General features: G+C 41.1%; 1 protein-coding gene across 1 annotated transcript in view; it reads right to left on the bottom strand.

Annotated features, from left to right (window-relative positions):
* Positions 1-339: 339 nt before the first annotated feature.
* cdc73 (cell division cycle 73, Paf1/RNA polymerase II complex component, homolog) overlaps positions 340-19,449 on the bottom strand; it is a 45,361-nt gene continuing 26,251 nt past the window's right edge. The window contains exons 11-17 of the mRNA XM_084058448.1: positions 14,810-14,867; positions 11,703-11,738; positions 9,192-9,279; positions 6,344-6,505; positions 5,530-5,630; positions 4,608-4,749; positions 340-1,849 (exon numbers count right to left, since the gene is read on the bottom strand). Coding sequence (XP_083914574.1) covers positions 1,813-1,849; positions 4,608-4,749; positions 5,530-5,630; positions 6,344-6,505; positions 9,192-9,279; positions 11,703-11,738; positions 14,810-14,867 — 624 coding nt within the window. The 3' untranslated portion in view covers positions 340-1,812. The remainder of the gene's footprint in view (positions 1,850-4,607; positions 4,750-5,529; positions 5,631-6,343; positions 6,506-9,191; positions 9,280-11,702; positions 11,739-14,809; positions 14,868-19,449) is intronic.

Here is a 19,449-nt window from a genome sequence, read left to right as displayed (position 1 = left end):
ATATTTCAACCATTTTCAACCTGGTGTCCCTTTTAGGCATGTTGGTGAAAATCTCAGCTCTTCAAGCTCACAAAGGCTCGCACCGTGGCAGCTTTTGAGCTTGTAGATCTTGTCTCAATTTTATTTCAAACAGTAGATCAGCTATTTTCACTATGAACACGTTTGAAAACCACTCATATATTATGTATATCGTCACTGTCGGATGGAAACCTCATATGTCCAAAATTGTTACTTTTATTTTTTAAAGTTTCGTTAATTTACAAAAAAACTATTTTTGGCCCGACAGCAACGATATATTCTAAAACAAATCACAGCATTAAACAGACAGCACACAGGTCATTATTTCTCCACCAGACTTTATTGTCCATTTCATAAGAAGACTCGAGAAGCACTACTTTCCATCATTTCTGTCCTTTCGCACAATACGACACCTTTTGCAGGGCCATAGCATGACCAAACCATGGGCTCAGCTGGCAAAAAAAGAAAAAAAAAGCTGAAACGTATAGTAGCTTGGAACCGACTGCTTGACTTCAGCATTTAGTAGAACCACAGAATCTTTTCTTAAGTATCAAGAGCTGTAAAAAGTCAACACTAACCCACGAGACCTTTGGCTCCGAGACGTTCCACCATATTTACAGGTGGGCCGATCAGGGAACAGCTGAACCGTTTACATCAGTGTGGTTCTCTCAATGTGGGGCACGGGGGACCCCCAGGGGTCCCCACGCGGGCTCCAGGGGATCCCCCCAGCTAAATTGTCGATAGTTAGGAACCAAGTAGACCCTTAAGCCATTGAGACCCGGAGAAGCATCTGTGTCACTTTTTGATTTGAGCAAAAAAAGCATTATTTTACACTTTGGGTATTTTTGAAAAATCGTGAAAATCATTGAATATATTATTTTGAAGCGAACACTTAACTCAAATGTTTGTTTCTGGCAGTCCCTGGAACAAAATATGTTGAGATGGGGGTCCACGGCCAAATACATCATTTTGGGGGTCCTTGACATGAAAAAGTTTGAGCACCACTGATATAGAAACATGTGTTTTTTCAGAATACTGTTGGGATTTAGAAGACGTTTGTAGAATCGGCTTCAGGTCTTAATGGGTTAAGGGTCTGTAACTCACACCAAATGGACCCTTACTGGTCCATTTTGTACACTCTCAGAATTATGGGGGTCCGTGGTCGAAGTACACACCAAACTGGGGGGTCCTTGAAATCAAAACGTTTGAGAACACTGCTTTACATAGATGAGGACGAGTCCCTATGCACTACCCGACCCCCCCCCACCCCCCCAAACACATCAAAATAAAAAGAGATAAGGTGGACGTTTCATCCTGATGCCTGTATAGGCCATTTTATTCATTATTATTCAATTATTTCAAATGGAGAATAGATTTTTTTTTACAGTTGGGGAAAAGAAAACATAGAAGTCCATTCCTTCCCTCTCAGTTCACATGCCTCCATCTTGTTTAGGATTGTGTCTTGTCTTCCGAAGTCATGATTTTTTTTTTGTCCATATAAAATCCTTCTTTTTTTTTGTTGGGTGTATGGTTTACCGAAACTAAATGGGGGAAAAGAAAATCACCCAAATTACGACCCCCCCCCTCCAAAATAAAAGACAAAAACTAACATAATGCAAAAACAATCAAAATAAATTCCTGTCCCAGTGTCCAGAGCAGTGTGTGTGTGTGTGTGTGTGTGTGTGTGTGTGTGTGTGTGTGTGTGTGTGTTTAGGGGGGCGGGGGGGAAGGGGCGGGGGGCAGACAGGGAGAACTGGGAGAGCTGGGCGCAGAAGAACTCCTGGTAGTCTGAGCTTAGAACCTGAGGTGGGATTTGTGTTTGACCATGTATCTGTGAGAGATAAAAAACAACAGCGTTAACACGAGTCACAGGACTTTTCCTACGGTTCACAATGTTGCTGTCGGGCAGAAACCTCTTTACTCCACATTGGAACTTTGTGTTTTTTCGTAAATGATGCCCTGCAGCCACATTGTGAAAATATTCACAGGTGTTGCCAATGATACTAAAGAAGGCTCTGTTCCATTCTGGTCAAACAGAGTCAGGGTGCCGATATTGTTCATATTGGCTCACTGGAAACACTCTGCTACACCAGTGGCCCTCACGGGTCCATTTGGTTCCATTTGTACACTGTCAGAGTTATGGTGTCGTGGAAATTAAAACATCTGAGAACTACTGTGTTACACTAAATGGAACAGAGCCTTCATTAGCATCATTGGTAACACCTGTGAGGGAAGTGATAATATGGCAGCTTTGAATCAGCCGATAGTTAAACAAACCCATCCTACAGATCATTCTAAAGCCTGATTCATACTTCGTCGTATGGCAGACAAACAGGCTCGTAGGTCTGCTATTTTCAGCATGTGACAAATAAAAGGCATAATAAGTGGGCTGCTATATATAATACAATATGCTATATGTAATATATCGTATATCTTGAGAGCGTAAAATGAAACCAAATGGACCCGTAAGTTTCATTTTACGCTCTCAAGAGTTAAATTATTGTTAAACATCGGCATTACTTCATTAAAGAATTGTTCTTTTGATCAACGTTTGCCTGTTATCTCTCCTTTCCCACATCAATACAGCATGGAATTGTCTTTAAGTCTTGGGTCTTAGAGGCTAAATCTCATTGGTGGTCCATGGCTCAAATGCGGAATAAATAAATGGACCTTGATATGAAAAGGGTTGAAAACCACTCGTCTACATGTCTCATATCATTGCCACGTGAAGTCTCTTTGTTTGTCTGTCTGCAACAGCTATGCTGCAGCGTCAACTCTTCTCCAAAGCCATATGGAGTTTTGTTACTAGGGCTAGAGAGGCCGAGGTTATGGGCTCTGTCCATGTTAAGCATAGCAGCACAACAATTGTGCATACACACAAGTTCATATAGGTAAAAGGTAGGTTAAGTGATATTTTTGGGTTAAAACAAAAACATTTTTGTGAAAGAATTAAAACACTATATTCTGTTAGTAATCATTGCTACAGAGTGTTTGTTCAGTAACAGAGTTCTCCCCAGATCTTTAGTAAACAGTAAATACATGTTCAGGTATGTGAAGAAAGTCACAAATACGATTACATTAAACCTTCAAAATGTTAAACAAATTAGACCCTTCCTGACAGTTGGAGCTGCCAGATCGTATCTTCACTGTATGATCCTATCACACATTGAATACTGTTTCACAAACTGGTCTTGCACAGGCGTGACTATTCTCAAACCCATAAAACAGCTCTACAAGAGCGCGCTCAAAGTGTTTGACAGGAAGCCTCACTCATATCATCATTGTAACATCCTCCGAAGGGCTCATTTTTCTTAGCTTTGATAACTTTAACATTTTCAAACAGGTTGGGGTCATATACAAGACCCTACATGCTCTGTGCCCGCCCCCTCTAAGTGAATTCATTAAAAGGAAGCCTGATAGGGGAAGTACCAGAGCAACCACTCGAGGAGATTGCGAAGTGCCGCACCGGCAAACAACATCGGTCAAAATGTCCTCAATACAGGGTTGTGTAGCATGGAATGGCCTTCCTCTACGTATAAGGGATTGTGCAACATTTCCATCTTTTAAAATCAATCTGAAAAGATGGTTGCTTGACAACCAAAGCTGCAGCCATTTGTGATCATGTTTTAGGTTTATTTGTATGCAGTGTTCCCTATGTAATGTTATGTAAATGTATTCCACTGTTTGTCTGTCTGTTTTCTGATGTTATGTTTCTTGTGAGGACTGCGGATGAAAACTAGCATCTTTGCTAAATCCGGTGTATTTACGTCCATGTGACGTCCATTAATATGCATTGCCCTGTCCAAATAAACAAATAAAGTAAAGTAAAGGTGGGGGCCCAATTTCAGCCAATCAGGAAGACTTTTGTCAATGTCTTTGTGTCATCACTTCCAAATGCACTTGTTTATCCTATACTGTGTGAATTCTCTCTCCTGGGTTGATTTCTGCTGATTAAAGAGCTGGAGAGACGTTTTGTAGATTAGCTATTTTTGGCTAATGCCCCCCCCCCCCCCCCCCCACCCCGGAATATTGATTCTGGGGTTCAAGACGTTAAACAGATTTGTATGCTATATTTGCTGGGGACAGCCCTGGAACCAGTAGAGTTGGAACAATTGGCTGTTTTTAGGCGTTCGTTTTTTTAACACGAATCAAACAGGTCATGGAGTGTAGAAGGAAGAATGTACAGTACACAACGCGTCTCACCTGTTGTCTATTTGGGCTGACTGGCTGGAAAAACCAGCGTGTCGTTAGCTTTGAAAATGAATTACTTTCCCACTAACGACAGCACCGCACGACAAGAGTATAAATTAAGCTTTAGAATGCCTGGTTGATTTATAGTTCCACTTATGCCAGAGGTGTATCTATCCAAAAAAATGTCCTGTTACTGAACTAACACGCTATAGCAATGACTACTACTATGAGAATATAGAGCCAACACTTATTTTAACATAAAAATGAAACAAAATCACTTACCCTACCTTTAATTGAACTTTACATTTCAGCATTACTTTACATTTAAAAGTAATCGATAGACCAATCACTAAGAAAATGATCAACAGTTGCAGCCCTACACACACACGAGCACGCACCTGTCGAGAGTTTCCCAGAACTTCAGGAAGACGGGACGGTCCAAGTGGCGTTTGTGGTGGCTCAGCTCCAGCACCGTCACGTCCCACTTCGCCACGTGGGGGTCCGTCTTAGCCTCGTCATACTTCAGATGGAAGGCTCGAACTGCAGGTGACACAGAGACAGACAGACAGACAGACAGACAGACACACACACACACACACATTAGAGATGGGACATTTTACATGAAAATAAAAGAGGAACCCTGTCTGTTTAGGACTATTTAACAGGGCTCGGAATTGCGACCTTTTTGGTCACAAACGCGGCTGAAATATTATCTGCGAGTCCTAAAAATATAATTGGGAGCACCTGGGCGACTACTAATAATTGCTGTGGCGCGACCAAAGCGGCACGTCGAGTGAACCAAAACAAGCGGCTATTAGATCGGCTATTTTCACAATATTTATCTGTAGAACCGATTCAAACTAAATTTCAAAAAGTTCAAATATGATCATTTTGGGGGGTCACGGCCTGAAAAGTTTGGGAACCCTTGCTATTGGGTGTTTGTTCAGTAACTGGGATCTGGCCGTCACTCCAACTCTTTAATAAAAATAAATTACATTTTAACACTTAGTTCAACAAAGAAACATCACTTAGGGACTCATACGATGGGAATGAGTGTGTTACATGCTCATTCTGTTCTTCAAAGTGACCATTGGTTGTTCTCAGAATGGTACTTTTCTATGATAGTGCGGTGCTGACATAAGCCACAGCTGCTGAACAACTCTATACAAGTAGGAGCTGTGATACTACTATTATAGCATTATTATTTATTGTTGTGAAAAGAAATAAAAAGATAGGTTTAAATACAATTCCCAAATTGCTTGTAGATCTGCCATTTTTTGGGGAACTTTTTGAAGTGGTCAAGTACCGCCCAGAACTTACTTTTGGCAAAAATGTCGACGGGCGATCCGTCGGGCAGCAACCAGGGCCAACCCTTGAACTGCCAGGCAGGACCCTGCACGAACACAGCTACCACGCGGTCCCTGCAAGACACATCCCATCATTATTAGTATCATCATCATTATTAACCCATTAAGACCTGAGGCCATTCTTAAAAATATTTTCTAAATCCTACGTTTTTTGAAAAAAATCTGAAAAATATGTTTAAGATTTAAAAAAAAAATAGCAGATCTACAAGCTCATAGCGCGGCACTCGGTGCCGCGCTATGAGCTTGTATATCTGCTATTTTTTAATAGCCAAAGAAATCTAAAGTGACACAGATGCGTTTCAGGTCAGGTTAAATTATTCCACACTGAATCAGTAGTCTGATGCAGAGTTTCCCAAACAATGGGTCCGAACCAGTGTTGACAGATTGTGCGAGAGAAACAGGCAACCAGGTATATGAAAAACAAGCCCGAAAGAAGTGACTCGTCTACATGAGCACTTTAAACCAGTAAACATTGCCTAATTGAAAATACCCAAGCTTGTAGATCGGCTATTTCCCAAAGAATCTTGTGGAAAAACAAGTGCAAAACTTATTTTTTTAACGCAAATCTGCTACGGAGGTCAAAAAAAAAAAAAAAAAAATGAGCCCAAAAAATCCCCCCAAAAAAACAACTACCAATATTTACAAGCGACTTTACAGAAAAACAAGCTCCCAAAGTTGGGACTTATGTAATAAATAACCAGACACGGCAACAACAAAAAGGTCCGGACCCCATTTTCTCGCCCCCAAAAAAAAGAGGTGTGACTGACCAGTCCTGAGGAGCCAGTTTGAGAGGCTGGTCGATGACACGGTAGGGCACGGTGACACTGACTGTGTTCCCGCCCGGCTGGATTTGGTCTTTGCGACGCTGGAGCAGCACCTCGTTGTCCCGGGGGATACCCTGCTTCTTCTTCTCCTCCGACGTGACAAACCTGAGGAGAGTAAGAGAGAGACAGACAGAGAGAGAGATAGAGAAAAGGGAGAGTTAAAACAGTAGCTCTCAAACGTTTTCATTTCAAAATCTATGTATATTTGGCCACAGAACCACATCAGAAAATATTGTCCACCGTACAAAATTTGTGTTAAAATGTTTTAAAAATAACCACTTAAACCCTCTGACTTAGTACATCGGTTGGCTCTGTGCTTGGACCACTTTTTACCACATTTCTTCACCAAAAATAGCCGATCTAAAAGCTCACAACGCGCCACAACGTGGCACGTTGTGAGCGTGTAGATTGGCTATTTTTGGCTAATGTTCCCCCCCGGAATATGGATACTGGGGTTCAAGAGGTTAAACAGATTGTTATGCTATATTTGTTGGGGAACCGCCCTGGAACCAGTAGAGTTGGAGCAATAGGCTCCATGCACAGCAGCCATTTTGGAGAGAAATTGGGCCTCTTCTTACTTCCTTCACAGGTGTTACCAATGATACTAATGAAGGCTCTGTTCCATTCGGGTCAAACAGAGTCAGGGTACTGTTGTGCATTTTAAAAAGGTGTGTAACTCTGAGAGTGTAGAAATGGAACCAAATGGACCCGTAAGGGTCCATTTGGTTCCATTTGTACACTCTCAAGAGTTATGGGGGTCCTTGAAATTAAAAGTTTGAGAACCACTATGTTACATGAAATGGAACAAAGCCTTCATTAGTATCATTGGCAAAACCTGTGAAGGAAGTAAGGAGAGGCCCAATTTCTTTCCAATATGGCTGCTGTGCATAGAGCCTACTGCCTGTTTTTAACACGAACCAAACGGGTCATGGGGTGTGTAACAGGGTTAAGAATGTACAGTACACAACGCGTCTCACCTGTTGTCTATTTGGGCTGACTGGCTGGAAAAAACAGCGCTTCGCTAGCTTTGAAAATCAATTACTTTCCCACAAACGACAAGCGCCGCACGACAAGAGTATAAATTAGGCTTTAGAATGCCTGGTTGATTTATAGTTCCATTTATGCCAGAGGTGTATCTGGCATTGGCTCTAGGCGACACGTGCACTTAATCTCATGAATGAATGCGCGCTAATTTTTCTTTTCCAGCTTGAAAAAAAAGCTAGCGTGTTGATTTCCTATTTGTGACGTGTGGGTCATTCGTTTTTTTCTTCAGTTTGTGTGTGCATGGTGCTGTAGATACGGGGGCTTAGTTAAACATGCTGTTGGGCATAGACAACATTTATTAGATGTTCGTCATCTCGTTTGGTTTCAACACAACCAGATACCGAATAAGGCTGAAAGGAAAACCTACGACCTTGCTCTCCCCGTCGCTGCCCTTTTTTCCCTGAAAACTCAGAATGACAGAGCTTGCACAAAAGCGAATATCACCCACTCCTTTACACATGTAAACCTGTGATGTGACAATACATCTGATTCTGACTCTGAGAGAGAGAGAGAGAGAGAGAGGAGAAAGGGACAAAGTGAACCCCCTCTCTTTCTTGATTTGTCACTACAAATTGTGAAATGTGTGCAAATCTTTGAATATATACATTGTTTAAAGCGAACATTTTTAACTCTTTTCTTTGCTTCTGGGGTCCCTGGAACTAAACATTTTGAGATGGGGGTCAGCGGCCAAATACATATCATTTTGGGGGTCCTTGATATGAAAAGGTTTGAGAACCACTGATATAGAAACGTACGTTTTTTTAAAGAAAACTGTTGGGATTTAGAAGACATTTGTAGAATCGGCTTCAGGTCTTAATGGGTTAAGGCCAGTCCACACCAATGCCACTCCTTGCAACTGCCATTGGGGATAATGGTCGCAAGTAATTGCATTGGTGTGGACTGGCCTTGGATCAGCCATTATCGCGATTAGTACTTCTTACATGATGCCCAAAATAGGGATGCCAGGTTTAACATGGTTGAAAAAAGATTCAATGTTAACATAACATATATTTTCAGGTTGGGACACCACTTTTATCCAACCAGGAGAGAGAACTCACACAGGATACAGGATTCACAAGTGAAATTGGAAGTAAAGAAACAAAAACCAAAACATTTGCAGACCTGGAACACGATCAAAAGTTAACCCTGTTAAAGTTCAGACCGGGAGAAGCATCTGTGTCATTTTTTGATTTGAGCTAAAAGCATTATTTTACACTTTGCACTTCAAAAATAGCAGATATACAAGCTCACAGCGCGGCACTATGAGCTTGTATATCTGCCATTTTTAAAAAATGGTTAACATTTGTGAAAATCTTTTAATATATATATATTTTTAAGCGAACATTTGTAACTAAAATCTTTGCTTCTGGGGGGGGGGGGGGGGGGTCCCTGGAACGACATTTTGAAATAGGGGTCCACGGCCAAATACATATACATTTTGGGGTCCATGACGTGAAAAAGTTTGAGAACCACTGACATAGTAACATACGTTTTTTTCAAAAAACAGTTAGGATTTAAAAGACATTTTGTAGAATCTGCCTCAGGTCTTAATGAGTCAAGGTGATAAATGATCTTTGTGGGGTTCTCTCTCCTGATTGGATAGAGCTGTTAGGTGTCCCGGGCTGAAACATCGTGCTTACTATCGAAATAGAGCTTTTCACTTTTTAACAAAAACCTCTAACAGAGGAGAGAGCTTTTAGGATGACAGAGCAACACTACATCCCAACAGGCATAAACCCAGGCTTACTTGAGGTCCTGCAGGAGGTCCTTAGCGTTGAGCATGGTGATGAGAGAGGTGGTGGCGGCGGGGATGATGACGATGGGGGTCCGGGACCCTAAGGGGGTAGGAAAGAATTTAAAAACATGTACCAAGGTAAAGGTCACACACACACAGAGAGAGAGGGGATTCAATGAATGGGTGAGATGGATGGAGAGAGACAAAAAAACACAAAATGAAAAGCAAATGGTCATTTAGGCCCGGCACAATTATTAGGCCCATCACAATTATTTGAGATAATCGCATAATTGCCAGAATCGTTTCTGTTCAGTATAAATTAATGTTCTATATGTTCATACATTTCAAAAATGGTGTAAACAGCCATCTAAATTAGATCCGCCATTTCCACTATTGTTAAAAAATGCTGAAAGTATACAATTATTAAATAAGGCCTATTTTGGCCATAGTACATTATTTATTTTGATTATTGGTACCTGTCATTGTCAGTAATTTCTTTGTATATTCAGGGTTTAGAGCAAAGACAAATCTCACTACTGAAAATGTATGTTAGGCCAAGTCCCAATATGTGAAACACTGTGACAGGAGCCCTCCACACACTAGCGCCGTTTCCTAAGGTAATTTCATTCTAAACCTAGGTTCTTGCTCTTCTAAATACAGCCAGTCGAAAAAATTGCAGATTGAGGCTTTAAACATTTGCTTTTATGAATTATCCGAGACCATTAAGGTTTCATGGAAGATGCTTCTCAACATTACGGTAATTTACATCAACCCATTAAGACCTGGAAAGCATCAGTGTCACTTTAGATTTCTTTGGCTATTCAAAAATAGCAGAGATACAAGCTCATAGCGCGGTACCGAGTGCCTATGAGCTTGTAGATCTGCTATTTTAGAAAAATCTCGAAAAAATGTTTTTTTCAAAAAACTGTTCGCCTCAGGTCTTAATGGGTTATGCTACAGAACATGTATTCTTTTGCTAGCTTGACCCATTCGAATTCTGAAATCAGTCATGTAATGGCGTATGACAGGGGTAGGCAATTGAGATAAGCCTAGGGCCAATATCACTCCCAGACATTCCATCGCGGGCCGGGCCTCCCCGCGAACAACATTTTTCGGGTCTAATTCGGGTCTAACTCGGTCTAATTCGGGTCTAATTTGGGTCTAATTCGGTTCTGTTTGACCAATATAAATCAACATTTTTTCCGGTTTAAATATCAGCACAGGCGATTTTTCTGGTGATTTTTTTTTTTCTTCTCCATTTTCCTCTAATCTAGCTATAAAATGTTATAAATCCTTTAAAATGCATCGTGTTTATGAGTGCATGATTTCAAAAGTGGGTTCAGGTTCTATGAAATAAGTATTTATAATTATTTTAACATTAATTTTTAATACTTTTTTTATAACACTTTTCAGTAAATCATTCATACTGTATCTTTACTAATATGTGACTGATGGCACCAACAATGTGAACATTAACATAATTAAACCGAATTAAAATCAGACCAAGATAAAAGATGAATCCATTTGATCATGGAGTGCTTGATTTCAGAGTCTCTTGAAACGAGCGCTACATTAGTTATAATTACAATGCGCCATTTACTAACTAAATAAAAAATACATAGGGGGGCGCTCGCTGTTATTTGTTCAGTCTGTCGCTTGATTGCAGAAAACATTTCAGCTGCTGCTAGTGAGCGAGATACAAACAACAACAATGGCGCTATCGAAAGGTTTGAAGAGGAAAGTTGACAGTGAAAACAGAGTGTTTAGAGAGGAGTTTGAATGATTTACTGAACTGTGTTTTTATTTCATACCATACTACTGCTTGTTTGCTATTTCAGCACCAAGTGCTGTCCAGTGTCCACTGACTTTTTTTCATGTCATTGAGCGAGCGCCGCCCACGTTATACCCCGCTGTCATTCTCTGGGTGCATCCACATATCTCCGCCAAGTTACCGTACGGACGCCGGAAGTCCCATCCATTCCCATGTTAAGTTTAAAACCGGAAGTACCGTTCCGGTTTTTTTTTAACATGGGAGTGGACGGGGCTACCGTCGCGTAGCCAGCGTACCGTTGCACGCTAGCTTACGGACATGTGTGGATGTACCCACTCTCAACATGGAGTAATAGTCATTATTTAGGTGGGGATAGTTTCTGTATTTGGATATAATAGATATAATAGCGGCCTATATGTGAGACTATCGGTCTGATACTGTATAAAAATAAAATCCCTCCCCCCAAAAAATCAAAAAATATTTTTCTAAAAAAAATATATATTTTTTCAAAAAAATTCAATTCTCAAAATTATCTCACGGGCCAGATATTATTTCTGGGGGGCCAATTTCGGCCCGCGGGCCGCCTATTGCCGACCCCTGGCGTATGAGAACTTCAATCCATGCAAACAAAAACAAAAAAGGGCCTGGGGTTAAACAGAAAAGAAAAAGAGGTCACAGACAGTAACCATACATTTCAATCTATAACCATGGAAAACACCAACGCCATCCAAATGGGTCAAAACGATGCATACCTTTCTTCTGATTTGGCGGAGGTCTGGCTTGTGAAACTGGAGGGAAGAGGAAGAGAGAGAGAGAGGAAAGCATAAATCACACACGTACACATAAATTGTTGAACTGAAATAACCCGCCACGCTGCACCAACTTCTGTCACATGGACATTAACCACTTACAGCCCTACAGTCTATCATTGCTGTCAGGTGGACATTTTGGAAGTCCAGAACTGTTACTTTTTATCAAATGGAAAAAAAAAGAACCCGCATTCCAATGGATCTAATGTAGTTATTATTTAGTCACAGGCTATTGTTAACATTTTTCATTGGTTAAATAATGATATTATATTAACCACTTTCACTTTCTTCCTTCCAAAAATAGCAGATCTACACGCTCAATACACATCACGATGCGACACGTTTTCAGCTTGTAGATCGGCTATTTTCGCTAATTTTGTGTGACAGTCTTGTACGACGAAGTAGACCAAAAGATAACATTTTTTTGAAATATGTAGATACAAGGTTTCTGCCCGACAGCAACGATACACTTCATCGTATGATTAACGGCAAAAATAGATCGTAAATAATATTAGTAAATATAATCTGTGATTGTGAGCTTTTAGACCTACCATTTCTGCTGTTTTTGAATAATACAAAAATAAAGAAATTGAACATTTTTTAATTACTTTTTGTGTGTGTGCCCAAAATAGGGACGCCAGGGTTAATGTGGTTAAAGTGAACTGAATAGAGGAACCTACATATCCCGCGGTCTTACAAAACACATTTGCTAGTTCACTGCTTGCACCCGGTGTAATAATTTTCCCGTGGAGGACATGGAACGGTAATGATTTTATATACGCAGCTTTTTCGCTGGAGGCCTCCTGGATTATTAATAACGCGGCACGGAAAAGCAACACAAACACATAAATCAGATAAGAAAGCCATTATTGCAGGTACACCAAGGGGTATGGTGATGATCATACAAATAATCCCTTATAGGCATTTTATTGGAGTCCCGCTCGAGTGGAAAGCTACAGCATAACAAAAGCCAAAAACAAACAAAAAAACAAACTTTGGAACACGGTATTAGTGATGTAAGATATATGTGTGGGGGAAAAAAATAACAGAAAAAGTACAAATAATAATGCGGAAAAGACTAATTGTGTTCTACTTTCAATTCTGGGGGCTAACTTTCCATTTTCACTCCACCAAACCATCTTTTAAAGACGGTGATAGTTATTTCGAAGCACGGATATGCTCTAAAAGTGTGAAAAACATATTTTTCATTTCACTAAGCCTTTAAAGGCCCAACACACTGCAAGCATCGGACGCACGGGTTATTGCAAAACACACCCATTGTTTACAAGGGCTGCAGCCACACTGGAGGCGTCAATTGGACGCGGCAAAAAAAGTCTTGTTGACGTGTCTCTCAGAACTCTGTTCTATTTTGGAGCGTTGGCACAGACCTTACGACATGAGTTGGAAAAACTCAGAAAGGTCAATTCTTTTCATGTCTTGAAGCTCATCAGTGACGATTGTGTCAGTGACGCCGTGTCGATTGTCACAGCCTTTGCATCAACCTCATTTATCAAGAAAAAGATATATACGTATTCAAAAAACACACACAAAGCCTTACATAACTGCGCACACACACACATGCAGACTTCTCAACTAAGCAACAGAAGCACGGGTGCAGTGTCTTGGGGTCAGTGCTGTAATGGAAGAGGCGAATAAGAAGCATGATTCATCACAGAACAAAGACTGGGATTGAAGGTTTCCAGCAATGGATGGCTGGAGGAGGTGACCTCTTGTTCTCCGTTTTCACCGCCGCCACCCCCCCCCCCCCACCAAAAAAGGTTAAAGACAAGCGAAAAGCTTTTTATTTTATTTTTTTAACAGCCCCTAACCACTTTCAACCTGGTGTACCTATTTTGGGCAATTTCCAAACATTTAGAGATTACATTTTTTTACCCAAGAATAGTGAAAACAGGTTATCTATTGTGAGCTTGTTGATTGGCTCTTTGTCGTACGATGAAGCATATAGGGCTTAAGTTGGTTTAAGTCCTGGAACGCATCTGTGTCACTTTTTTGATTTGAGCAAAAAAGCATTATTTTACAATTTTGGCTATTCAAAAATAGCAGATATGCAACGTGAAAAGATGGATAGGGAAGCATTCATTCCAAGAACAAGGAATGTGGTTTAGCAGTGACAACTGTTGACATCCTAATGGAACCATTTCAGAGGGGAAAAATCCAACTTAAACCATTTCGTGGTTTTAGTGTGTTATTTGTGCTCTGAGACGAGTTCAGATATATAAATTCTACATTTTTGCCGCATGGGGATTGGAGGACGACAGATATGTGGGAAGTAGCTGAGTGAGCAGAGAGGTCACCTGGGAATCGGAAAGGTCACCGGTGTCAAAGTGTCCCTGAGCAAGACACTTAACCTCTTAATAGCCCCCCCTCCCCCATGCGCTTAACACGACCATCTGAGCAGCCATCAGCGGGGTAAAGCTGAAACAGAATTTCCCCTGCGGGATCATAAAGGTCTACCTGGAAGGTTTTAGACTTGTGGGACTGACTGTGGGGAATGGTAGTGGGGTGCTATTAGCTCAGGTCTTTGTTGCAAGGAGTTGCGACTAGTTGCATTGGTGCGGTCTGGCCATTAAGTGTCGTGTAGTGCAGCAGTTCTCAAACTTCAACATCAAATACTCACGACCCAAAAGAGAAATTAGACTTTTGCCCGGGACCCAAACTAGTGAAAATAACAGATCTACAAGCTTGTAGATCTGCTATTTTCACTACTTCAACTTGAAAAAAAAAAGAATGTATGGAAATTAGATATTTTCATTTTATTTATTACATTTTGAATAATGTTGGAATCGTTTTTTAATTGACGAAAAGTTGTGATGTGAAATAATATATTTTTTTAAATGTAGGAAACATTTACTTTTTTGCGTCTGCGACCCAAAGATGGATCCCGATCCACTGTTTGGGGAAACAGTGGTCTAAAGTGGTTAAACTGAAGCGATATGGATGAATTCCGAATATTAACAAAGTGTTCTGCGGCACCCTAGGGTGCCACAGCACCCACTTTTGAGAAACCCTGGTGGTGTAGTGGTACTGACCTGGACGGGGGACGGGCTGCAGAGCTGGAGTCTGGGCCTTCCTGGCAGACGCTCCCTCCTGCAGAACACACACACACACACACACACACACACACACACACACACACACACACACACACACACACACACACACACACACACACACACACACACACACACACACACACACACACACACACACACACACACACACACACACACACACACACACACACACACACACAGAAAACAGAGTCTTTAACAGAGTTGCATCAATTTTAAAGGCCTAGTTGTCCTTGGGGAGTAGTAGCCTTTTACTGCCGTTCACTGAACACTAAGTGAACTGCAGCAACACATGAGGCGTGTCCTCAAAAAATAAATAAAACAGAAATAAAAGCAGATCTCAATCTCTTGTGCAAGTTAGCAGCAGATATGAAATACGTATGAAGTGAGTGGTGCTAAAAGTGGCAACCACTGAACCCATTAAGACTCGAGGACGATTCTACAAATGCCCTCTAAAATCAGTAGTTCTCATGTTGTTTATTGATGTTCATAAATAGCAGATGTACAAGCTCGCAGCGCGGCACGACGTGGCACACTGTGAGCTTGTAGATCTTCTATTTTTGAATAGTCAACTTAAAACTGGGACAGACACATGAAGGCGGGGAGCAGAGGTAGTTTATCGTTTCCATAGCACGTCAACCTACATATTGTATTATAATATTGTAAAACCTACTGTATAAAATTGTATATATATGGCGGTGTTGCAGTGAAATTGATGACCTGCTGAAATGTGTGACAATCGTGTAGACGTCACATAACGTCAAGTGTCCGAACGTAAATCATTGCGGTTTGTTTCCTCTGCTAGAGTCCAACCTAGCGGTATTTAGGCCACATATTTTAAGACCTTCATGTAAGTAAGTCCACGAGATGGTCACATATTTCGGCAGGTTACCAATATATATTCACCGTAACACTGCCATGAGGAGGACAGATGACGGAGGAAATTTGAGTGTTGGAATTTGGCTTAACCCATTAAGACCTGACACCGATTCTACAAATGTCTTCTAAATCCAAACAGTTTTCTGATGCGTCCCAGGTCTTAATGGGTTAAAGGTTCCAATCTGTAATTCTAAATGAACTGTGGGGTGTGTCCACAGAGGCAAAAAAAAATAAAATCATAATGAAACCCAATTATAACCATTTAGGAGGAAAAAGTGGCAATGCCTCTTTCAGTATCATCTTTAGGAGACCGCAAGGTAAGGAGAACTAAGAACAGGTGTGAGGCTGTGCAGGAGGAGTTTTATGTAAAAAAGCTAACACGCCTCCCTCGTTCCGTATTCATAGAATTCTGCCTTATGGAGGTTTGCAGCGCTTTACCAATTTGTTGCTCATCCTCCCATTCTGCTCCAGGGCCCTATTGATTCCCCTTGGAGAAATGGAAGAGCGCGTGTGTGTGTGTGTGTCTGTGTGTCTGTGTGTGTGTGTGAGAGAGAGAGAAAGATGAAGGGGGCAGTGCTGAGGGTCACACCCCTGCGGTCTAGTTGTAATCTATCATTCAGTGACATTCCCACAGGCTGGAGCGCACGCTACGCACAGGACCCACGCAGCCGTGGGCTGACCGGCAGAGAAGCCACCCTCTCCCCCCCCCCCCCCCCCCGACGCTGTTACTAAGTGCCGATACAGTCAGGGGACACAATGGCAGAGGCAGAGCGGGGGCCGAGCGACACCGAGAATGACACTCAAGTGATAGAACAGAGTGGTATGAGTAGGCCGCTTGGTATGAATAAAAAAAACACTCGGTATCAAGAGCGTGTGGTGCAGGCCAACTTCAGGATACCAGGATTTTTAAGCCTCCAAAACACATCAAGATGTTATTGATCCCGCAGGGTGAAATTCAGGTGCCCAGAGGCAGCATAACAGTTAATAGACACATTTTTGACAACCCTGGAGTAACACTTATCACGATACCATACAGACACTGACTCTGACCGTGTGAACAGATACTGTACTGTTTATACTGTTCACAGTTTCTGTTATGAATGAACAACATTTGCATTTTCCAAATATTTTTTTGCATGCATGTGTGTATTTTGGCATAGCGTATTTGCCTTGGCTTGGTGCGGGAGTCTGTCATTTATGATGTTTATTTTTCCGATGACTATCCCTCTGTACTTATCGCACTGTATCTGTAACCGCACCAAGCCAAGGCAAATACGTTATGCAAAAATACACACATGCAAAAAAATATTTGGAAATCAAAATGTTGTTAATTCATAACAGAAACTGTGAACAGTATAAACAGTATCTGTTCACACGGTCAGAGTCAGTGTCCGTATGGTATTGTGATAGTGTTACACTCCAGGGTTGTCGAAAATGTGTCTATCAACTCATTAGCTGCCAGAAAAAAAAATATATCGTCTATGCTGCCCTTGCCAGCGATTTCCAAGTGTTTTCACTGACCTTTGAAAAAATCATAGAATATTATTTTTCACAACGATCCACCCGCCGATGGCTGACTCGGAGAAAAACAATTGTGCCGCAGCAAAAAAAAGATTCCATAGATATGGCCAGTTGAGTGAGGGGCGCTTTTAGCCAAAACAAAGCAGAGAAAGTCCCTTTTTCCAAATCCTTTAACCCAAATCAGACCGGGAAGGCATCTGTGTCACTTTTTAGATTTCTTTGGGCCATTAAAAGATCTGACATTTTTGGGAAAAATTGTGGAAAATCGTGGGTCTTTGACTATGTTTTTAAAGCGAACATTTGTAACTCAAATCTTTGCTTCTGGGGGGATTCTACAAATGTCTTCTAAATCTTAACTAATGTTGCTCAAATATCAGTGGTTCTCAAAAATGTTATGTATTTGTCCGTGGACCCCATCTCAAAATATTTTGTTCCAGGGACCCCCAGAAGTTTAAACAGAGTTAAAAATGTTTGCTTTGAAAATATTTATATATTTATATATGTTTTTCTTTTGCGATCGGGTGATATGCTGCTGCTTTGCTTCCCTGGGAGTCTAAAGGTGACTCCCAGGTTAGCGAACAGCGCCATCTAGTGGAAAACCACTGAAAAGACCGAAACACGACAGACCCGTCAATGGCGGTGTGGGCTTTGGAAGAAGAAAAAAAAACACGTCAACGGCAGAGAATGAGTTGACCAAACAAGAGAAGACGATTTTGGGGGAGGAGTGGGTCTTTAATGCAAAACCACAACAAATCAAACGTCATGCTTCATGCAGGAAGGAACATTTGCAAATCTTGTCACCGCATTTGAGAACTCGATACCGAGGAAATCTTGACACATCTGCCAACTACTCTATTTATAACCATTTTTTTAATTCACCGCTTCCTATTTTCTCTCTGCATTTCCTAATAGCTACAGGCCAGAGTTTATCAGCAGAGTCACAGGAGTGTTCTAAGCTGTAACTTAGTATACACACACCCCACTGAAATAGTGTTTTCTTTGTAGGGCTGGGCAATGAACTGAAAATATATCAGTTTTGCTTCTGGGGGTCTCTGGAACAAAATATTTTGAGATGGGGGTCCGTGGCCAAATACATATCATATTGATGGGGGTCCTTGACATGAAAAGGTTTGAGCACCACACTGATACAGAAACACACGTTTTTCAGAAAAGCGTTCGAGATTTAGAAGACATTTGTAGAATCGGCTTCAGGTTAGGGTAGGGTAAGTGATTTTCTTTGGTTAAAATAAGTGTTAAATAGCTCTATATTCTGATAGTACTCATTGCTATAGAGTGTTTGTTCAGTAAAAGGAGTCTCCTTGTCTCTGCAGCTCTTTATAAAACAGAAAATGCATTTTTGTTTCAGTTTCAGTTCCAATTTTATCCAATCAGGATAGAGAACTCAATCAGGATATAGATTAAACAAGTGAAATTGGAAGTGATGACACTAAGAAATGAGCAGGCAAAATTGGAACTGGAACACTATAAAAAATGAAGCTTAAAAATGGGTACTTTCTCCTGATTGGCTGAGATTTTGACACCTACCGGAAAATGTATTTTCTGTTTATTAAAGAGCTGGAGAGACGGGGAGACTCCTGTTACTGAACAAACACTCTATAGCAAGGATTACTATCAGAATATACGTTTTAACCCAAAAATATCACTTACCCTACCTTTAATGGGTTAATGTTATGTTATCAATAGAATCTTTAGTGTTTTGCCAATTATTTGAGGGCCCACTAAGCAATAGTAGGCGCCAGAGGAGACTGTGATTTAGCGGTTACTCTCTGTGAGTGCAGGTGCACAGGACTCTGCTGTGAGAAAGGTTCTAGTGTGTAAAACATCCAGCAGAGACGTATCTGGGCCAGTTTGGCGCCACAGATAGGTCATCCACATGTCACAATGCTGTTGTATTAACCACTTAATGCCCTAGAAAGCCCTTCGTCTTTTGACGCCCAGCATAAGCTCACAAACACATTGCAATGTGACGCGTTGTGAGCTCATGGTTCCGCTTGTAGAGGGGGAATTTCGAAAGACTTGATTGTGGTTAACGCCATGTTGTGTTTTTCATTGCAAATTAATTATTGTGCAGTATGTTAACCCATTAAGACCTGAAGCCGAGTCTACAAAATGTCTTCCAAATCCCAACAAGTTTTCTGAAAAACGTATGTTTCTATATTACTGGTTCTCAAACTTTT

Source organism: Gymnoscopelus microlampas (assembly GCF_963454915.1).
Source record: "Gymnoscopelus microlampas genome assembly, chromosome: 5".
Classification (NCBI taxonomy): domain Eukaryota; kingdom Metazoa; phylum Chordata; class Actinopteri; order Myctophiformes; family Myctophidae; genus Gymnoscopelus; species Gymnoscopelus microlampas.
Note: the sequence above shows the minus strand (reverse complement) of the source record. Positions and strands in the feature narration are given on the sequence as shown.